The sequence below is a fragment of the Falco rusticolus genome, chromosome Z (assembly GCF_015220075.1).
Source record: "Falco rusticolus isolate bFalRus1 chromosome Z, bFalRus1.pri, whole genome shotgun sequence".
In the NCBI taxonomy this organism is placed as follows: Eukaryota; Metazoa; Chordata; class Aves; order Falconiformes; family Falconidae; genus Falco; species Falco rusticolus.
The window spans coordinates 78,772,373-78,795,615 of NC_051210.1; the positions used below are offsets into that span (position 1 = coordinate 78,772,373).

The 23,243-nt window shown below is 37.8% G+C and overlaps 1 protein-coding gene across 1 annotated transcript in view; it reads right to left on the reverse strand.

Moving 5' to 3' along the window:
- RIT2 (Ras like without CAAX 2) overlaps positions 1 to 20,151 on the reverse strand; it is a 178,754-nt gene extending 158,603 nt beyond the window's left edge. The window contains exon 1 of the mRNA XM_037373951.1: positions 19,963 to 20,151. Within this exon, the coding sequence (XP_037229848.1) occupies positions 19,963 to 20,065 (103 nt within the window). The 5' untranslated portion in view covers positions 20,066 to 20,151. The remainder of the gene's footprint in view (positions 1 to 19,962) is intronic.
- Positions 20,152 to 23,243: the final 3,092 nt, after the last annotated feature.

The following is a 23,243-nucleotide window of genomic DNA, read 5'->3' on the forward strand; positions in this document are numbered from 1 at the left end:
TTTGAAGGTCACTGAATTTCACATAAGCCTGTAACTTGTTTCCTATCTGGTGTTAGCGTACAAAGGACAGCAGCAAAATCCTGTAGTATTTCTGCTGTGTATTTATCACTGCATGGGAAAAACTTTTGAGAATGAAGAAAGATTAAGAGTAATTATACATACAGAAAGATAAGTGAAGCTTCTGGTGCAGTTAAATATAGAGAAGTTCAGCATTACATCTTTGTTCATAGCCCAGAGAAGCTGACATAAATCTTGTAACTATCTTCAGCTGGCCTTTGAGACCAACATGTTAACCACAAGTTTATATAACAGAAAGGAAAATCAAACAAACAGCTTCTCAGACATTCAGTCAGACTGATCCAGACACTCACAGAATATTCAGAAGAGCACAGTCACCTTTTCAATTTATTTTTTAACATGGAGTGTCATATTATTGATTCTTTACATTATTGCTTTAAAAGAATTACTATTAGAGTTTGTTTCTTTTTACGTTCCTTTGAAAGTCTGATATTCTCAAGTGGATAATGATAAGACAGGTTCACAGTGTATTTTTATGCATTTTGCAATTACTGAATTGATTTTTGTAAGGAGCTGTTTTTCAAGCAACTGTGCATCAGTTTTGAAACTTACAATATTTATCAGAGATTGGGCTTTAGTTTATTTTTATACATTTCAAGAGACTTGACAGTAGCAATCTCTTATCTCATAAAGGGACCTTCTTGACCCTAATGTTCTCCACATGTTTTGTAGCTGTATCAACGTTCTATTAAACAGCATTTGGAACAGACTTCATCTGCTTTGAGTCTGGAGGCTTGCAAAGGATAGGTGGTTTGAATTTCTCTTCCCTGGAGCCTTCTGGAAACCTGTGTAGTCACTCTGTATAAAAGCATGCACATGATCTGATTCAGGCTATCTTTCTGCTAATCAGCTTTATGTGGTGCCAAGTGTGAAGATTAAATGCTGATACCTTTCTCAATGCTAGTCCCATTTTAGAGGGCCTTAGCTTTTCCATGTTTTTGTCCTGAGCTCTGGCTATGCACTGAATGTTGGGGTCTGATATGGTTGGCCAGGAATAGATACAGACAAAAAGTCAGGGAAATCCTTATGATTGGTCCAATAGCTGCTGTAGAGAAAAAAAAAAAATAAAATAGAAAAATCAGCAAATTGTACTTACAGTTAATTTTTATCATTTATTTTTAAGGTGGGGTTTGGTGGATGAGTAGAGACTAAATTTTGGATACTATGAGAAGATACATCTTGGTTAACTTTCTCAAGGGATGAGGACTTGCAGAGTGATCTAGATAGACTGGAGAATTGGGCAATTATCAATGTCATGAATTTTAACATGAAAAAATGCCAGATTGTGCACTTGGGGCAGAGTAATGCTGGACAAAAGTCCAAATTGGGAGAGGAGTGGGTGGAGAGAAGCCCTGAAGAGGCACCTAGGGGTGCTGGTTGGTAGCAGGCTTGATGTGAGGTAGCAGCCTCAGCCAAGAGGGCAAGCAGCATCCTGGGATGCTTCAAATGCCATCAAGAAATTCAGTGACAGAACTGATCTATCACTGAAAATTTAAATAGAGAAAATGTATATTCAGATACAGGCAGACTTCAAATATAGGTGACCAAATAGAAACCTGAATCTGTTTGACCCATTTCACTGGTATGGCTACGGGTATTCCTTTTTGGAGGTGATCACGTTTAAAAGAGTGACAGGCATGACATCATATCATATTTTGAAAAGCCAGTCACCTCATGAAGTATCCATTTATTTAGTAATGATATTTAGTAATGATATTTAGTAATGATTATTTAGAAATTTTAGTAGGATACTGCTCATGCTAACCATAGTATTGGTCAAGGAGGACTGGAAGTGATCTGTAGTGTCCCTAACAGAACTGCATAGATTCATGCCATCTCCAGAGCCGCCACATTAAGAACATTGCTTCCTTTTCCCTCAACATATGTAAAACACATGTAAAGATCAATTATTTTCCAATAAATTATTCTCATAAGACTTAGAGAAACTTTGTGAAAAATAAACAGGAGCAGTTCTGCACAAATATATATATGAAAAAAAAAAGCAATATTAATTCTTAGAACGCATTAGAGATGTAGTATGAGGCAAAAAGTATAAGGCAAAAGAACATCACAAGAGCTGTCCTATCTTTCAGTGACAGAAGCACTTTAATGTGACACAGCTTTTGAAATGTAAAGAGAAATATTCCTCTTCTTCACACAATAGAAAAAAACTGACAAGATTTATCTGTTTAACCTGAATATATTGAGACAAAGAGAAGCATGGACAAAGAGGTGATGTAATGAGAGTCTAGGAATGAGCAGATGCATGATTTGGGCTCCCTTACCTCAGTTATGCACCACATGTTCAGCTCTGACACATGTGCACTAGCTATTTACTCATATTGCACCAGATGACTCCACCACTTGTTTTCAGGGAAGTAATTTGTTCAACTCAATTACTGTAGTCAGCCACTAGATAGTTTAAATTACGTATCATCTGTTTCTTATGCAAAGTTCTCACTTCATTTGTCTCTTTGATTGTTTCAGATGCCACTTTGTCTTACAGGAGATAACATAAAAGCCATCAGACAACATTTATCAAATACCACAATGTCTAAGTCTGATAATGTGCAAATTGAACTCCCAGAAAGGGAAGGTAAATTTGGAGATAAGGTTATGTCCTGTGGCTTGGGAGCTCTGTATTCATTTCTTGGACATAATAATGGCTGATAGTCTAGTTTTCATTTCAGATTCTCCAAAGTATCTACAGTCACAACACTACCCCACTGCTTTAAGTTGAAAACTGGTGAAAAAACTGGATCTCAACTGCAAGTTTAGAAACAAATACACACTGTGGATCCCTTCTGCTTATGGAACATCAGTTTTTTATGTAGATGAGTAGGTATCATAATAACTAAAGGCACAGTGACACCAAGACAGGCTGGAATTTATTTATCTAAGTAAGACAGGTAGTTTAAAATGGGAATTTTCTTTAAAAAGAAAATTGTTGTTGATATAGGTCTTTACATCTTTCTGGAAATTCAGTATTAAGTGGTTCTTACCATCAGGGCAGGAATAAATTCTTTTGCAAAACCTACTCCCTTAGACAAATTACTTTTTGTTATTATTTGGAAAATTCAGCTTTGTAACACATTATCTTTATTCTTGCATGAGAAAATGGAGACATGATTGTACTTGCTCTCTCCACAGAAATGCCAGGATTTCTATACTCCATAAGTTTTCTGCTCTCTGGAGGAATTAATTGGCTTGAGTCCAAAGGGAAAGAAATATCATAAACTACAAAGTATTTGTTGTCTTGGGATGAATTTTTCATGCCCTTGGATCACTGACCGTGATGAATCAAGTGGCACAGAGCAAGAGATCAATCAAGAACAAGTGCCAGCGAAAGTGAGAAGCACAGCAGACAAAATGCTATCGATGTCAGAAGATACGCCTGCTCCATGAAGCACTGACTCATTTTTCACCAAACTCTCTAAATATGGTGATACCATTTTGAAACTGTTGACTTGCTTCAGTGAAACTATGAATATCAAGTACCTATCTGGTAAGAATTCTCTGCCTGAATGTAAGCAAAGAAAAGCCTTGCATCCTGTCAGCTACCTTCAGTCCTACACTGCTGGAATACTTCACTACCCTGTGATTAGAAGCATTCCTTACAGAGATGTTTTTTTGTGATGATGCTTCTCCTTTATGAGATCCTTGAAGGAATTTGCAGTAACATATGTTTTGTAAAGTATTCTACAAAAATCTAAGGTGTCTCCTGCGGACAAAATTAACACTCTCGAAATAATAACTGATTCATGGTTTTCTCATGTTTAGAAGCTAAACTGGTCAGTTGGAAAATGGATTAAAAGAAGATAGCAGGAAGACAGAAATTGCTTAACTGTTTGCCTCACTGAAAATAATAATAATAATAAAACATAAATCTAACTTGCTTCAATAAAAGTGAAGTGTAACTGGAAGCTTCACCTCTGGGCATGTTAAAGGCTATTGTATTAGAGCAGGGAACTCCAAAGTGAAATTCATCAGTCTGCATGAGCTAAAAGAAGCAAGCTGCTTAAACTGGGGACTGAAAATGTCTCCCATACCTGGTGGATTAAAGTCTGAGAAAGAGATATACCACACCAACCAGCAGACTATATGTTTTCAATTTAAAGGGGAGCATTATTATCACTGAAGTTATAGATGGTTTTAATAGAGGAAAAAATCTTCAAAACAAATTTAAATGAAACCATCATATACAATTTACATAAAAAAGAGGAAAAATTGATAAATTCTACAATAATAGGAACTGGTCCTGAACACCAAAATTTATTATGTTCAAGCACTCTTCACAGCAATTACAGCCACCTTTACCAACATTTGAACTCTGGCCATTCCCAGGTATCCTTTCAGTACTAGTTACCCTAGTTGCCTGGGCATCCAGGCTTCTCTCAAACAATGGAAAGCATTAAGTACCTAGGATTGTGCACCTCGCTTCACCAGGTATAAAAAAGCGCCTACATATCTAGACTTAGATAATGCTTTCAGAAGCTGAAATTAGGCAAGGTGAATTTCAGCACTAGTACCTAAATTTCTGCCCACGGAATTTCCTGGATGTTTCTTTCTGGCAAATCCCAATGCTACCTGAATCTCAAACACTTAATTAGTCATTTCACATTTAAGTCTGTCAAGCAAAAAAAAAAAAAAAAAAAAAAAAAACAATTTCTCAGAGAAGAGGCATAGTACTGGGCCCTGCCCAAAACATGGCCAAGAAGCAGCTGGCTGTGCTCATCACTGCCCCCACCTCCCCCACCCCCACCCCCATTTGTTCAATAATTCAATATTTGTAGCAAGTAGGCATTCCCAGTTTATTTTCTATTTGAGGAGATACACACTGATTTCACTGATTGCTTAGTTTACCAAAATGTATGATAGACTCTCTTTCCTTGAATCATCATTTCTAGTTGTAACATCTTTACAGAATGTTTATCACATTTTATTAATTTGTTCATGGAGATGACATGGACTCTGAAGAAATTGCTAGAAAACGTTCAAAGAACTTGTCACCTGGTACAAGTCACAGAACTGTGCTGCACATAATGACCCCTTGTGGCTTAAATATCTACTAAGGTGCATCATTTAATAGTTTTCAAAGAGTATCCTGCAGCCTAAAGTTGCCTACTTACAAAACAAGGCAAATATTCCTGGTCTCATTCTACAGATGGGAAACAGAAACAGAGAGGTGAGGTATACACTAGACTGTAAAACACAGTATAAAATACAGAAATCAGATGAAAGGTTAAGCTTCTGTGTTCCAATGGAATTTTTTGCCATTAGACAATCAGTAGCAATGTGGCCTCATGTTCAGGGGATTAGGAAGCTTGAACCAGAAAGATATTTGCATTTATGCATGTATTAAGCTTGCAATATCTGAATTCCACCAGCTTATGCATCAGCTGCCACGATAGCAGTACCAGTGATTTGATTGCCACACATCATGCAGCTTAAATTTATTTTTATTTATAAGCAAATTATAAGATCATTAATCATACAGATTTATGTATTTAAAAACTGAAAACTAAAATCCCGTCTTAGATTGGGGGACTACTAATTCACTCAAATTTTTTGTGAATTCTCAAGGCCCAAAAACTAACAAAAAGACACCCAGTTTTTTAAAACATGTATGAACCAAGATGTTGTCAGAGGAATCAACACAGAAATACACAGCCTCAAGCTACAGTGATAAGCAGCACATTAGATCAAATGAAATAGTGAAAAAAAAATTATTATTTATATATTTTATTGCATTTATGTCTATCAAATTAACTTAAACAAAAGAGAAACAAAATCTCCTCTACCTTTGAAACAGGCACTCCAGTCAGTCTTGTCCACTGCATACTTTGATACTGACAACTGGGAGGGGTGAGAACGTGCCTTTGGGAATCACCATTCAGAACTGGCCATTCCCTGCCATGGAACAGATCTGAAGATTTGTCAAGAATCCTAATGAGACCAAGAAACCATCACACTGAAAAAATACCACCTGGGCATTGAGAACTGCAGCCAGTATGACAGAGCTGATGAGGGCTGCTGTGTGAAGGCAACCTTGCTGTCCTGCTCTGGTGTCTGTTCTGCATGGCACCAGCATTGCCTGGGAGACTGCTGCTGACCCGTGCCACTGCCTCAGCCCCGCTGCACTGTGTCTGATTTCTGTGTGTGTTTGATACAGGCTCAGAGTTACTGAACTGCAACAGGACAGCTGAACTCAATAGTCTCAGACTTCAAAAGCATTTTGGCTTCCCAGAGGGACTTCCATATACTGTGCAATAGCAGAAAGCTGAGGCTGAGAACTGAAGATCTGGTGTGGAGAATGACTGCCATGCTGGCCTGCAGCATCGGCTTCAACAGATTCCTTCCAGGAAAGACAGTTCAAACTGGTTTAAGTCTCCATGGAATGATAGGTACTCTAGCAGTGGCGTTAAATATCATGGATACTGACACACCTTTTGCCAGTGATGAATTAATGATGCTATAAATATGCCATTCCTTGTTTCAACTGCAAGTACTATGCCATAAACATATGTATGGTAGAAAAGTAGTACGCCGTGAACTTCCTCCTGTGAGAAAAAGCTACAGGAACTCCATAAGTTCCTCAGCATCTGGCCATCAGACTCAGCTGGATTCAGTCGTGGTGTTCCCCAGGAACATGTGAGGCAGCTGGATGGCAAATATTTCTAAACCACCACGTGTGCACTGCGGAGGTGTCCTGCAATAACCCACCGGTGTAAGGTGTACAGCAGAAACACCCCCACGCCACCGAGATGCCCATCGCTAGTTAGATTCCAGCTACAATGCTTCTAAAACAAGTTTAGAAACAAAGAAACAACAGATTGATTTTCAGCCAAATTATAAACAAATAGAAAAAAAGAAGGAAAATAGCCACAGCCCCCACTGGCTTTGTGGCCTCCAACATCAATTCAACAACAGAGCATGGCAGTACCAACACAGGGTTAACAGGACATAAACACAGACACAAACAACAACGAAGAAATAAACCTTCACTTCTTTTCAGACCATAAATTGCTGTACTTGGGCTGGTTTTCTTCATAGCAGCCCGTATGGTGCTATGTTTTGGTGTTGATCACACACCACCTTTTTGGCTATTGCTGAACAGCACTTGCACAGCAGCAGGCCTGTTTTCTTTTTCCCACTCTGCCCCCTGCAAACAGTAGGCAAGAAACTGGGAGGAGATGGCTGAGACAGCTGATCCAAAGTGACTGAAGAGATATTCCCTATCATATGGTGTCACGCTCAGAAATAAAAGCTCAAGGAAAGCAGCAGGATTCATTCACGCTTACGGCAGTTGTATTCCCAAGTAACCATCCTGTGTGCTGAGGCCCCGCTTTTCAGGAAGTGGGTAAAAATCTGCCTGCCAATAGGAAGTAGTGAATAAATTCCTTATTTTTCTTTGCTTCTGTGCGCGGTTTTTGCCTCATCTATTAAACTGTTACCTAAAGCCACAAGTCTGCTCGCTTTCCCCTTTCTCCCTTTGCTGTACAAAAGGGGAGTGAACAAGTGGTTGGGTGGGTGTTTGGCTGTTGGCTGGGGTCAACCCTCCGTAATTGCTTCCCCAAAGACTTACATCTTAAACTTTAGAAACTTTTTTGTAACCCAGGAACATTTATTCTGTCAACTGTTCTCTTCCATAATGTATCAAGCTTGAAACAGGCATGAGGTTATTTGTCCTGCAAATACTGTTACAAATTCTGCAATATTTGATGGACACAAAACTATTGGATACTTCTCCCTAGATCTCAGAAATTACTGGAGTAATTCCTACATCTTCCCGTCTCTGCTCCATCCCATTTAGCCATGCACTGCTTTAACTGTTTTAACACAGATATTTAAGTGGGTAGGGCAGAAAATGGGGGTTAAGGCATTCTGTGGTAATTTCAAAGAGACAACAGGAACAAATGCAGATTTTTTTTTTAACTGCATCTTTTTTCGCTGTTTCCCTCCCCTCTGCACGTACTCCAATGTGAGCGGCTTCCCTTTTAAGATGCATTCATTAGAATGGAACTCTCAGTATAAGAAAAAAAGAGCTGTATTCTTTCTGCTCTACTGCTAAGGTCAAAAAAAGATCCTGCATTAAGCTGCCAGTTTTCTTTGTGATATGTGAGGCAGCACAGAACACAAATTGCATTTCTACTCTCTCTTCAGCCCTTCTTTTAAATGCCACAATACTGACAGTAATCACTGAGCTGAACAGATATGACACAGAAGACACAGAGGAAACAAATAAGACCCATCCGATCTTGGTTTTCCAGTGCAAAAGTAAACAAATAGGTATTTGGTTATCAGTTTAGCTAGAGATGGTTCTGCAGATAGGTAAGTTTCCCAAATCTGCCATGGTGGAAAACTCACCATATGTTAAACATTCTGAAATTAATACAAATACAGAAATAAATTAGAAATAAAAAAAAAAAAAAAAAAAAAAAAAACCAAAACCAACCAACCAAACAAACAAAAAAAACCACCAAAAAACAAAACAAAAAACACAAAAAAACAAAACCAAAAAACAAACAAACCACAAAAAACAAACAAACCACAAAAAACCACCAAACAAAAAAAACAAACAAAAAAACCCCAACAGAGCCTCAACTGGGAACAGATAAGGTATTTCACATTAGATTATCAATCTAAGCCTTCCAACACTGTCATATTCCTGGTAAAATATTTTATTAGCAGCGAATACACTTAAAGTGAGTTTACGAGAAAGATAAAAAGAATTTTGAAAGATAGCATGGGCTCCACACAATGTACTAATATAAACAGGTGGCATTTTACATTTCCCACATCCCTCATAAATTCTACCATATGCTTGAAGGGAGAGCCTGCAAGAAAAAAGTGGGAGGAACGAATTAGAACTCAGAGGCCAGTAATTCTATCACCAAACTCTTAATGATTTTTTAGCAACCCATTATGCACTAAACCTGAAAAGAATTATTCATGGTATTTGTTTATTGCATTGAACTTGAACTGTGAGCCACAGAAACCTTTGATTCCCTCAGGAACTTCCATCACAGTGCAAGCTGGTATTCTATCTACCTAGGTCGTTTCCTGAGCAATCATGTCTACTACAGCCTATCTAATATGTTCCCAGTCCACATCCTGCTATTTGTTTTGACTAAATTAACATCCGTGGTGCCAAAGATATTTCCATGAGTTCCAACCCTGTGAAGTATTTGCTGCCTACAATTTTTATCAACCTCGTTTGAGATAGTCTGAGTCCAGAAGAGAACGGTTCAAAATTTCTTGGAACAGACGTTTTAATTTCTACATTTTTCCTGCTTGTACACAAACAGAAATACACTTATTTCACAAGCTTATTAATGTTTTTGAATTGCACCACTCTAAGGTAACCCAACATACAAAACTGGTTTAACAAATACTTGAAACTTTATATACTAATACTCATCCAGCAAGTACGGTGTGGCTTTAGAAACTTATGATGCAGCTTCGCAAACTAGTTTGATCCATAGTCCATTTTACATAAATGACATTGAGGAATAAAGGCTTTCAATCACCAAATTCTGTTCTGGAAATACACTGTCACCGTCAATCAGTAGAAGTGGTTATCTCACTGGGCTTTGCAGAGCTTTCTAAAATTCTTTGAATAACACTTTGGCACAAACAACTATTTCCCTTAAAGAGTGAAAATGTGTGTTACTTTACACTTAAATCTTACATGACCATGTTTCAACGATATGTGCATTTAGATCTGTTTATAATCACTGGCATTTTGTTTTGATTTTTCCTCCTACCGCTATTTGTCCACACTTGATTACAGGGATGTAGCCATTTTTTTATAGGCAGGTGTGAAGAGCAATAAAAGCTAGGGAATGCGGGTGAAGGTAACAGCTGGGTCACAAAGAATAAGCAAAAATATATAAATATATACATTTTTGCCTTGCATCTTGATATTTTGTTCCCAGATAGGGGAAAAACAGACCTTTTTTTTTTTTTTTTTTTTTTTTTTTTTCCCCCACTGGTACCGAGTGAATTGTATCTTTGGTACCACTGTGATTTGTTGTTTTATTGGAGGTTTTGGTGTATGGATGGATCTAATTCCTCAAAGAACAGAGAAGAATTTGACAAAAGCTTGGTGTCCCACTGTTTTCACTCAGTGCTAGGTATGCTAAGGCTGGGGCCCACAGAATCCTCTCAGTTCTGGATGATTCTAAGACCACCACACAAGAGAAGCACTGCTTTGCCTAACACTCTATAAATTTATATCAATGTTAGACTTACGCAGCCTTGCCCATGGCTAAAGCAAGCAACCTGAAGAGCTGAGGGAAAAAGGGCAGTGCCAAGATTTGTGCTGCAGCCTACCTAGTTTCCTATTTTAGAAAACCAGTGGGTGAGAAACATGAGATTGGAAGTCAGAGAGACAGAAGAAAGATGTACTGATGTAACCTCTCTTCACTTTGGACACCAGTACCTGCAGAAGATGTTGGGATATAACCACGGGCCAGTAGCATCTAGTAGGATAAACACAGTGAAAAGCAGCGTCTGAAATCAATGCTCTTTGAAGCATGAACTACTGCCCTTTCCTTCTGTCTTTTTACTCTTTTACAATTGCTTTTACTCATCTTTGTCTAGTTGTTCCATTTTCTCCACCTTTTCCTACGCCTCTGGTTTTTCTATTTCTTGTTCTCTATTCTCAGTTGTTCACCTCTGTTGCATTTCCCTCTCCCACTACTTGGTTTGTTTCCTTTGTATCTTCTGTTTTGCTCTTTTCCTAACCACTTCTCCAACTTCAAAATATCAAAGCCAGTTGTTGATTTGAGCACGTTATCGGGGGGGGGGGGGGGGGGGGGGCGGAAATCCCGCCGGGGGGGAGGGGAATCCCGCCCCCCCAAAAAAAAAAAAAGTGAAAGCTTCTATGCTTTACTACTTGTTATGTCAGACATTTAATAACTTCTAAGTATCTTGGTCCATTTTCATGGAGGAAAGATTTTTAAAAAATGGGTCTTTTGACTTCACTTTTATAAAAACAGATGAGTAAACACAGCACACACCGAGAGAGAGACTATGATGCAAATGCACAGCTATTATTAGACACTGGAAAATCCACTGAAACTGCTCTACATGAAAGAAATGCTTAGGAAACCAGGTTTCTGGAGCTCTTGGGGAGCTACTTGATTACTGTGATAGATAATTCCTTCTTCTTTATTCCCAGTAGAGAAATAAAGTGTCTCTGGAGCATATCTACAAACATAAGGAGACTTCATGAGCCCCAGAAATACATTCTTTGGCTGTATGCAGTGGCAGATATTGTACAAAGCAGACCTCTGGTATACTCTGTATCATGAAAGAACAGATGACCCTGTCAACAGGCAACCCAAGTGAGATTATTCACTGTGTAGAAAATGTCTAACGATTATTTTTTATTGAAATTGAGAAAGGGACATCATTTCTAGGTAAGAGAGTTCCAGACAGAATTTTAGAGAAGAGGAAAGGTTTTTTCTGGCATTATTCATCATTTAAGCTAGAGTTCTGCTGATCTGAAACAATCAAGAATTTGACAATACTGGGGTTTGAACATTCTGAGTAAAAATCTGAAATGATGGTACATATTTTGCAGCTGCTAAATGGACATTTCTGTGAAGACACTGCAGATCCAGTTCAGCAGACAACAGTTCAGTGTAACACAACCTGCTGCCATGCAGGTAGTAGACTAGTAAAGTTACTAAAAGAATCACAGGATCTGACAGAAAACATGAATTTCAGCTAGAGTTCCTTAATCTTGTGTATATGAAAAGGGACAAGAATTAGAGAATTACAAAGCTGCATAGCACTTCAATAAGTTTGCAAGGAAAAGAATCAAACAATAGCTCTTCTCATAACTGTAGTCACTATAAACTGAAGAACTACATGCACCAATCTGTCAGATGATTATAGCTTTTTACTTTGAAAAAGCTTATGAAATTAATTTTTAAAACTTATAACCATTTGTGGGTCCACCTTTGAGTAGCCTGAAATAGTTATCTGAATGGATAGATTAAAAAAAATGGGTTTATCTGAATGAAAATATAAAACACTGCTTTACAGCAGGTAGCTGAGTTGAAAACACACCTCTTTTGAAGGCCAGAATCACAATAACCCAACTTGGCAACTCCTCCACACAATTTGAAATAAAGTGGGTTTAGCCAGTGCCGCCGCTGGGATCCGGTTAGTGTGAGGGTAAGGCATGAGGAAATCACTACCGTTTGCAGCAATGTGTCTTCCTAAGCCAGTGAGACCTCTGAAACCGGGACCCTGCGCAAGGCTTTGGTAACACTCGATACCCGTCAGTGGAGCTGTGTGAGCATGATGAGTCTTCTAGCTTCTAGGAAAGAAAATTAGAAAGGCTTGCAGGCATAAAGGGAGACTAATTAAAGTCAATGAACAAATTACAAGTGGAAAAGGATTACTAGAGGAATGGAAGGAAATAAAATTGGAAGTATGGAAGGGAAGGAAATGAAAGCAGCAACAGAAGGGGGGGGGGGGGGTAGGGGGGATTTTTCCTAATTGTGTTTTCAAGAGTGTCCCTAATGGATTTAATCTCATCCAAATTCTAGCAGATAGCATGTGCCCAAAATGCTGCAGATGGCTCAGCTCGGCAGCAGGGATGGCTTGGAAGGGAAACAGTTCCTGTGGCTGCCTCAACAGATTGTTTACAGCAAAGATACCGACAGTGCCCAGTTATTGTCATGAAACAGTGTTTATTCCCTTATCTGAGACTTCTATCTGGGCATTTTAAATGGCAGATTTGTGTGTGGTTGCAACTAGGAGGGTCCTTGATAGTTCCTGTTGTTGAGGAACAGGCCAGAAGGTTTCCCATCTCTTAATAGCAAGCAGTTTTCCATGAGTTCTAATCACTTGACAACATTGTTCACATAGAAGTTTAGATGAAGGTCTGAAACAGATAAATGCCATTTTTCTCAGTGGAACTGAGAATAGGGTTGGTTTTTTTTTTTGCAAGGTGTGAGCTAACATATCTACTCACCTTCCACCTGCGCCGCTACCCAACATACGCATTAGGTGGCCATTACCGTTAGGCTGCCATCTTGGCATGTTCCCACTTATACGGGAGCCCTTTTACTCTAAAGTATGTTCTTTAGCTGTGTGTGAGGCAACTTAAATGACTATTTTAGTACACAACAAACAAGTCCAGTCTTGTGATCAGCCTTAGGATCGCTCTTAAGCAGTCTGAACATAACGATGATGTTTATATGCATTAGTAATGCCACATCAGCCACAAGTCTTGATGACTTTCAACACATTTTGAGGATGACAGCATTCCTTCTCCTCTGTAAAAGAATTTGAAGACTGTAAATGCTTTTTCTGTACAGGTATATTTGCTCATTGATGCTCAACTACTATGACGTTTTCTTCTATCTTAAATTAGCATAAACCAATAACATTAATACAACTTTCACCAACCTGTTTGTTTCAAAGACTATTCCACAATCTGTTCCACTTTGCTTTTAAGCAAATGGTTAAGAACATATACTGCTCCTATTGGCCAAAGGAAGTCTGGCCTGAAGCATGTATCTCTGATTATACATGTTTTAATTCTAATTTTATCACTTAACAGATTACTCTCCATTAAGCAATTCTGGTCCCTTTTCTCCTCGAATTTTGGAAAACATACTGTCTTTTCTTGATATTTTTTACCTTCAAACATTGCAAATTTTTTGTCCCCTGTGCTAAAGTGGCACAAGCAGTGACCAGCCCATTTACTGGCCTTATCCAAGTGGGTATTCATCATCTGGATATTATGATGGGAAAAGCTGGATAGATAACCCTTGCAGCTGCATTCAGTCCCATTTACATTATATCACTATATACATATGCAAGTTGCACAATTAAGAATCATGAACTACTGGTTGACAGAGCTGTTTGGATATAGTCATAGTCATATGTCATCATAAATCATATTGCATCAGCCCTTTTATCATCTTGGCTGGTCTTTTCTGAACTCTTTCCTATTTATTAGATGGCTTCTAGTATTGAAGAAACCAGAACTGCAGACAGCTTTCTCAGTAGCCAATTGGTATCTCACATGCTGAAACCATCCTATTAAATGCAGGAGCCCTAATTGAAATAACCCAATAACCCACCCCTCCAGCCACTGAATTATGTGAACTGGTGAAATAATGAAAACATCTTTAACTCATTTCCCCAAGGCAAGTAATTCTGGCCACAAGGTCTGCCCATAGTCAAGAAAATTAATGAATAAGCAATGTGTTTAATCCTTTCAAGTGGATAACAAACACACTACAGATAAATGAAGACCATAGGAAATGGGTCCAGAATTATTTGAATTATCAGCTTCAATGGCCTCAACCCAGAAAAATACTTCCAAAATAGGATAACATATATGGAAGTGCAGAATTCAGGTCATCACTAGAGATGTGATAGCACAGGCGACTGAGTTGCGGGAAAGAGCAACTTAAGGGTTACTGCTGATATTTCTCTGTATGTGATCCCTGTGAACTATACCTGAACAAAAGAATTCATTATTCTCAAAGGAACAAAAAAAGACTGTCAGGAGGAAACCAGTAAGCAATCTTGCTTCTAGTAAGACCGTTAATAGAACTGCATGTGAATTTTTGGAATTCATATTCAGAAAATGATGTGGAAATAGTAGGGTACTCAAGGATACAAAATGCTCTAGGCAGGAAAATAATCTTCTACAAGTGAGGTTCAAGATGTTCTATGTATTGAAGAAGAAGACGACCAAGGTGTGAACTAATCGTTGTCTACAGGTGCTAACAGACAGGAAAGCAGGAGAATATGGAGTTTTTCAAAGCTGTTAACACAAGTCATGAGATAAAATGGCTAGAAGTTGGAATTACACAAGATCAAGCTTGAAATGAATTCAATAACCTGTCTATGAAGGTAATTAAAACATAGTAACAGTTCTGTTAGCAAAGATCAAATTATACAAGAACTCTGCATTTATGAAGTCTCTAGGTGCTTAATCTGGTTTACGAGAAAAACTGGAACTTGCCCTTATCCAGGGATGTGGTTGTCTGGCATTGGTAGGCCTTACCTATAAAGTTTGGGGTTTTTTTATGGAGAAAATACAACCTGCACCACCATCAATCTGCATGCAACATTTGTCATTCTTCATTAGAACTATGACTGTAGTTTAATTTACAGCATCCCAAACATGACAAACATAGCTGGTGGCTTACAGTGTTCAGTTAGGACTTTTTCCTCCGTGGATACATAATTGTCAAGAAATATTACTATGTTTTGGGGGCTGTAGCACTGTTAGTATTCTGCTGTCTCTTCCTTTCCTTTCCCAGCCTTGCACTGACACTTCCACATCAGGTCACCATTGCTAACAGGTTACGGTCAGTACTATGAAGTGGCCAAGGGAATGTATATATCATTTTGACTGATGGGTACCCTTATGCTTCCAGAACTATTAGCAAGCAGGGAAGTTTTTCTCTGGTCAACAAATAGATATTGTTTCTTCCTTCACATTTTTAAAATTCTTTTTCTTCATTTAAGTGTAATTATTTCCCTGAAATTCCCAGGGTCTTATATTTGGCCTTAAAAATTCAAATTACCTTTCTATAGACAGAGGATGATGAAGGAACAAACATTTCTTTTTCAGAGGAATGCAGATATGTGTCTTTATTAACTGTGTATCTTAATTTCTACTCCAATTAAAAAAAGACGGGGTTTTGTGTCATCACAGGAGAAGCAACAAATCACACACCAAAAACTATACTTATATTGACTTTGGTGGGAAAAAAGTAATTTGGTTTGCCTCAGCTGTGATCCACAGCATGCCCAGATACCCAAAAGGCTACTTTTTCCACCTTGACTCATCATGATCACTAATTTAATTCTCCAGCTGTATTTTGTTGATTGGTTTGTCTCAGAAGACAATAGAAAGCCAGACTCTTTCCCTTGATCCACCTACCAGGCATTTAGGGAAGCACAGCTGTACCTGAAAGTGTACTGGGAAAAAAGAAAAATAAAACTGACAAGCAAACCCCCCCCCCAACCAAACAAAAACAACAAAACCAACCTCTCCCAGACAAAAAAGAACTACTGAGAAGGTGTTTGATCAATGAGTGAAGTGTGTTTTACAGTACTGAGCCTTGTGATGGTCTGAGAACAGTAACAAATGGTACTTTTCAACCTCAGCCTTTTCAATGCCAGTGAAATCTTATCTTTGCTCTTCACGCTTTTCCAGTGTAGCTGGGATCATATGCAAAATCTGAGGATAATTAGTTGACAATCCCTTCAGTCTCTTTAAGGTGGCAACAAAAAACCAAACAGAAACCAATATGAGAAATAACTCTTGAAATAACTCCAAGATAAAAAAAAAAAACCAACAACTTATCAACAAATACTATTTTTTGAATTCTTTATAAAAAGTCATCTTCTCATCTGAAATGTAACTTTCACAGAATGGGTAGTTTACCCATAGGTAAACCTTATGTCAGGCAACTTGGGGTAGATTTGAACAGTACTGAGCTGACCTGAGATTTGTCATTGAATCAGAGAAGACTGAGTGTCAAAATCTCTTTTTTTCATTTAAGTTTAGCTTTCCTTAGAAATGTGTAATTTAAGTATGGACTATAATGAGGTAAAAGTTAAAATTTACTTGTATTTTATTTTATTTCATTTCAGGTTAATTCCTGGTTCTAGCCTACATTTGCTCGGAACTTGCAGCAGAGTGTATAGCTGTTCTTGATGTCAGACACAATCTACAAAGTAATAAATTAGCATATTGCTCTGAAAACAAAAACAGTTCTATATTCAGAAGTCTTAGAATGGATAGCTCATTCTAGGGAATTATAATCTATATTTACTGTACAGGAATCAATTCCTAGGAAAATTTACATATAGCTTTGTACATTTTAATTAAACAAAACTATTACCTGTTTTTTACAAACTCTGGGGTTTGGAATAGTGTTTTTTCCTCCTATAAAATAGTGGCGTTTTTTTGTTTTTTTGTTTTGGTTTTGTTTTTTTTTTTTTTGGCTGGCACTGATTTTGAAACTTGAAGACACTTAAGTAACAATTTTTTAAACCATTTCATGCATCATTACTCTCAATATGATGGGTATCAAACTTGGATGTGACGAGCTTATTTTCTGTTACCAATTCTTATGAAATTTCTACTAGACTGAATAGCCCAAATAACAGGAGGTTGGCTGTCCTCCTCGATCGTGTGCCATCTTGGAGCACAGATCTGAAGAGACAAGCCTGACAACCCAAAGCAAATATTCTATAAACACCAGCGTCTAAAGAACATCTATGTCATCTTCCTCATTCCTCCCTGTCCACAAACACAATCACCACCCTCGACCCCTTGTAATGAGCATGGAATTTTCAATGCAAAGACCTCCATGCATACAGTATGAAGTGGCACATTAGAGAGCAGAGAAGGGTGGGAAACAGAACATCAAAATGCCCAAGGGATCTCTAGAAATGAACTATGTTCAGGGCAGAAAGAAATCTAGCTTTTCTGCAGCTCAGCTCCTAAGGAAAATCCTTTCCAAACCTGAATTATTTACTATTGAACAAAATGAGGAATGGAAAGGCTTTCATCCAAAAGAGGTTTCCCACTCAGCAACTTAACCTCAGCTGTTACTGCTTTTATCATGACTTAAAAAGCAAAGGAGGAGGGAGAAGAAGGGGAAAGAAGCCAGGATATTATCAATCTATCATTCCATATTTTGCTTATCTGTCAAACTACAAATTGGAATTTGAACTTTTTAAAATCTTTCATCTTTATTCTACCCTGGCCCTTTTTAATAGTTAAATTCATTATTTCCTGGACAGAGTGAATCTAGGTCATGAGGGGAAAGCAGAGCTTGTCTTGGAGAATGGAAGTAGTCGTTCAGGCCTTTTTCTGCTTTTAGTTCAGTGTAAATTAACCCTGTCTATACAACAGTCAGAATGAATTAATGATTTATGGAATTACATCAATTTGTCCTTTTCTCTATCAGAATTCTATCAATTGGACTATCTCTCAGGATTTCTACTGAAATATTTCATGCCTATTCCACATTGGAAATTCATAGCCAGTAAATGATAAACTGCCCATCTCCTCTTTTCTAGATGCTTAATTCTCAGTTGCTGTCTTTTTCCCCCAGAATTTTCACTTTTGTGAAAACAATAGAAGGTTTTCATGAATCCCATTGAATGTCACAGCTATCCACTTCATCCTATTTCTGCTTGATACCCAATTCTGCTTGAATAATTATGTGGTTCTCAGCTCTGGAGCTGTATCCTTACCTTGTATGATCCAGAGATTTGCAGCTTTTATTCTCATGAAATGAACAGCTAATATTTTCTGAACAAGGAGATCTGAATAAACTTCATTTGTGTTTTAAACCTCCTATCTGATAGTAAATGAGAACTCTAACATTTCCTCAATGTGTATATAAAATGAGGCTGTTATGATGCAGTTATACTATAAATATGGTATAATGGTAGAGTCTGTAATATCTTCTGTTTTGGTGACATTATTCTTATAATAATATATTTGGGAAAAATTGTTGTCATCTTTTGGATGCACTTAGGGGAGAAAAAAAAGGAAAAAAAAAAAGAAAAAAAGTTTCATTTTGCTGAATGTTCCAGCTGACACATCCTAGATACCTGCTTTACCATGGAAAAGATAATTCTAAATTTCAGAAAGTTACTCTGAGATAACCAGTATTTTCTTCTTTCCTATTTTATATAGTGATCATAGCATAACATCTGTGCAAGAATTGTTTGCTTGGTTAAGCAATACTGATGGGAAACAGCTTTCACAGAAAGACGTGCCACTGAAGTTGAAGCCAAACATAACAAGAAAAAAGAAATTATGGGTACAGAGAGGAAATTATATCCACTCCCACTACTTAATTTTTTTGCATCTATACCTTGTCTTGCTGGTTGAATAGGAAATGAAACTTGTTTGATCTTCAAAATTATTACAGTTCAGTTTCACAGGTTATTTATCCTGAAATTTCTTTGGAATCTAGCCTGGATATATTATCTTTGTTGTTGTTGTTGTTGTTATTGTTTGTTTTCTTCTCCTCCTTCCCTGTTTTATTTCCAGAAGGTGTAATTGAATCCTTGTTGTGTGGCCAGCTCAATACACTAGCTTCTGAGACAAACACTGCACGTTCAGCAAAGTCTTTTTAAGAACAGAGAATGCTAGTGTCAATGAGAATAAATCAAAGGTGATAATATCTGGGAAAAAGAAAACATTGTCCGGAGAAAATAATGACTCCTCTGAAGAGTTACTATTGTCAGACACTAGCATATCTTGCCAGCGCTGGACAGTGATATTAAAATATGCTGCAAATCTACCTTATCACCTGCAGTGAGACTCAGAAATGCATTCTGTAACTGTCCGGCCAGGAGAGAAAGCTAACACCAGCTGAGCCATAAAGACACCCAGCACAAAAGTCAAAAGAAGGTGTGGGGAAGCAAACAAGAGTCACTGTAGGCATTCTCCACACTTTGCACTGTACAGCTGACTTTGCAGTTAGTTTCATCTCTGCCTGAGCACAGGACTGGCAGGCCAACAAGTTACAGCCACATTGTCCAGTAAAACACCACCCCTCGCCAAGTCTGAGAGTGCCACGGACACTTGCTGTTGCACTAACAGCAGCACGCTGACCGCTTTCTCCTCATATACCACGGAGCGAAGGCTACTTTTCAAAACTATCCGATTAAAATGCTTTATAACATTTCAGTCTCTAACAAATTAAGCTGACTCATTGTCCCAGTCACAAATTACAGTCTTTTATCCAAGCCATGCGCAAAAGAAAGAGGAATGAAACCTGTCATTACACAATGTCCTTGTTCTGTGAACTTTAAGCTCCCAATTCACCCCTTCTCCCCAAAAATGTTGTTGCTGAAACTTACCGCTTTTGCCAACTCCCCCTGCTCCTAGCATCACCACCTTGTACTCTCTGGAGCCTGCTGAAGAATTGCTGGAGGAGCTGATTATTTCATTTTCTAGCTCCATCTTGCACGAGGCAGAAGGGAGCAAAAGGGATGAAAAAGCAACTGGCAGGTGCTTTCTCTGATCTTAAACAACTATAAAACTGCGTTGGGGGGGGGGGGAAGCAGAAAGGAAAGGTATAATGCAAGAGGTATGATTTATCAGCCTCACGCTGCTGTGCCTGTGTTAGCTGGAGAAGGTCTCATAGCAACCACTTTAACAGCTTCCAATAAAAATCTCTCTCTGCCCCCTCCCAGCTCTGTATCGTTCTCTGTGTTTCTCTTCCTGGACAGAAGCAGTTTTGTGAGGCTCAAGAGCCCTGGTACCTCTGGGTGTTGCTGTGTCATTGAAATCAAATTGAGCAGAGCCTCCAGAAAAAAGCAAATGGAACAAACTTCTTAATTATGATGCTCATTATTCCACTTAGTACTTGCTTGAATCTTAAACAACAATAAAAGAGACCAGACAACCTCCTTGCTACCTTGGAGTTAAATAGTCATCTTATATTCAGCAAGTTTTGTAGATTTATATTTAATACTATTAGAAGTGGAAGAAGCAACAATTTGTAAGACCCTTTGTTCTTCATGGAGCATTCTGCAAAGCAGGGAAGATTTCTCAGGTCAGCTTTGCCCCCAGATCAATTCTTTTTTAGTTCAGTTTGCATCAATTATTTGCAGAAATAAACCAGATATTTTAAAAAACAGTTTGTTGTTTTTCTTTTTTTCAGGCACAGAATTTCAGAAGGAGATTGGGACTGAAGGGAGGGGAAAAGATCTATTAATCCAAAAAATATCCATGTAAGCAAAGAAGAAAAAAAATGTTATAAGTATTTCACACTATAATGAGTGATTATCTAACCAAACTGTTCATCCCAAATAAATAAAAATAAAGCAAAAAAATTGTGAATGACATCCAGTGTGAAAATCTCCCATTAGACTTATTCTGTGAAAACTTACAACAAAAGACTGCAGCTCTTCATTGATTTCTGATGATGTCCTTAACAGATCTAGTATATTTAAAGAATGTTATAAGTAATAAGATACTTGCCCAGCTTTAACTGTTACGCAATATTTCTGAGGACCAAAACACATCTACTGCAAAAGGAGTGGAAAGTGAAAACTTGTTGTCCTTTGAAAAGTCCTGGGCTTTCATGACAGGTGAAACTACTGAAGAAACAGGGAAATGGAAGCAGGAGGGGCAACTAACTAGTAAAGTATCTTGGAAGGCAGATGGCTTTATCTGTCCACTGCTCCAATTTCATAGAGAGTAAAAGTATGACATTACACAGGAATACAGAATAAAGTTTAAAGCTAAAGAAAAAACGAAAAAACAAAACTAAACAAAAAAACCCCCAAAAACAAAAAAACACCCAACAAAAAATCATAGCCTGATGAGGACATGATTAAAAAAAATTAGGAAACAGAAAAAAAACATATAGAAGGGTACATGTGTGAAAGATAGTTTAATGGATGAAGAAAATGCATGATTAAGAAGAGATACATATGTATGATAATAACATTACAATTAGAATGGACAATGTGAACAGAAATGAATACTCATTTTCCCTACTGATAGAAAAATGAGGAAACTTCAGATGAAACAGTGAGTAACAGGGATCAGAATCAAAGTACTTGTAAGAGTTGTGGCTGACTTAAGAAACTTCTTGCCACTTGATGTTTTGGACAGTAAAAATGAACTTTTAATGAAAAAGAATTTAAATACAGAGTAATACTAAAGCTATCTTGGACTACTAAAGTCACCACCTCTTGCCTAAGAAGTACTCAAGAGTCACACCAACGGACTCTGGGCACTGAAGAATGTATGACGGCCTGTTTTCAGCTACATAGATAAAGACAACACAGGGAGAGCCACCATGTTCTGAGAACTTGTCAGGCCTGGGTGGCTGTATTGATGCCTGGATGCAAACCCCAGAACTCAGAAGGATTTGGTCATCAGAGCATAAAACAGGACTTAAACAGGAAATTCTGAACATAATAATGTGATGCCTAAATATTGAACTTCAACAGAAAGAGACAGGTAGGTCAGTAAATCCCTGTTGTGATTATAATTTCATTTGCATTAAAATCATTCTCAAGTGCTCAGTATTGACACATTAGCTAAGACTAATAATGATACCAAGCACATTGCTCAGAACAGCTGGATTTTGCTCGTAATCTCCCAACAACACAGCAACCTCCTCCTCAGGAGCTTTTAAACCCATAGCTGGCAGTAACATCTGGCTGACATTAAAACCTCACGAAAGTGAATGACAGTAAGTATGACTCAAAAGACAAACCAAGCAAAATATTCCAAGATATATTAGTGAAAATTATGTACATGTAATAGACAAGAATCAGTCAGATATTTTTCCAGCTGTTGGTGTTTGCCAGAGAAAAGTGGCAAGGGTATTTTTGGGTTTTGGTTTTGGTTTTGGTTTTGTTTTCCTTCTTCTGTTTAGAGCTGGAACATGGGTAAGGAATATAAGAAAGGGAAGAGGCCACAGAAGGGAATTATGTGAGAGCAGAAAGCAGAGTAAGAACTAAATGGAAAGCTACTTCATCTTTTCAGAAAATCTAGAAATATGAAGACAGCATTTTTATGTCTGAAAAAGTGGATTTTTTTTCTGTTGATTGAAGATTAAGCGTTAAAAATACCCACTTTAAAGACTGATTCATGTTACTTAACCTTCAACTGTTTATTAAGTACTATTAAATTATATAAACACTTAGACAAACATATCCTTTGAACTTTCACAGGTTTGTCCAGAGCCTAAAAAGGTGATCCTGCATTCACATTTACAATGCAGGACTTCTTCTAATCGGTTTTCATCATAACTCCCTATTCACAAACAACCTACTTTGCCCTAATTTCATTCAGTTCAGTAGTGGAGGACAAGTATTTAGCTTAATTCCCATTTACTATAACATCAATTAGTCTCCTCCTCCCACCTGAGCAGGAAAGTACAAGGTTTTGCTTTCACTCTGCTGCCAACAAAACTAATACTGAGACGATCTGAAATTACTCAGCTTAAAACACTTCATAATATAGGGTGGAAATCACCACTGTAAATGCTTTATGGACATCAGGAAGAAACTGTACAAAATACAACCGAACCTTAGATACTAGAGTTTTTCAATGAGTCATTTATTCTACCACAAATTCCAACCCTTTATTTTACCTCTTTGTTTCCCTGCTTTAAGGA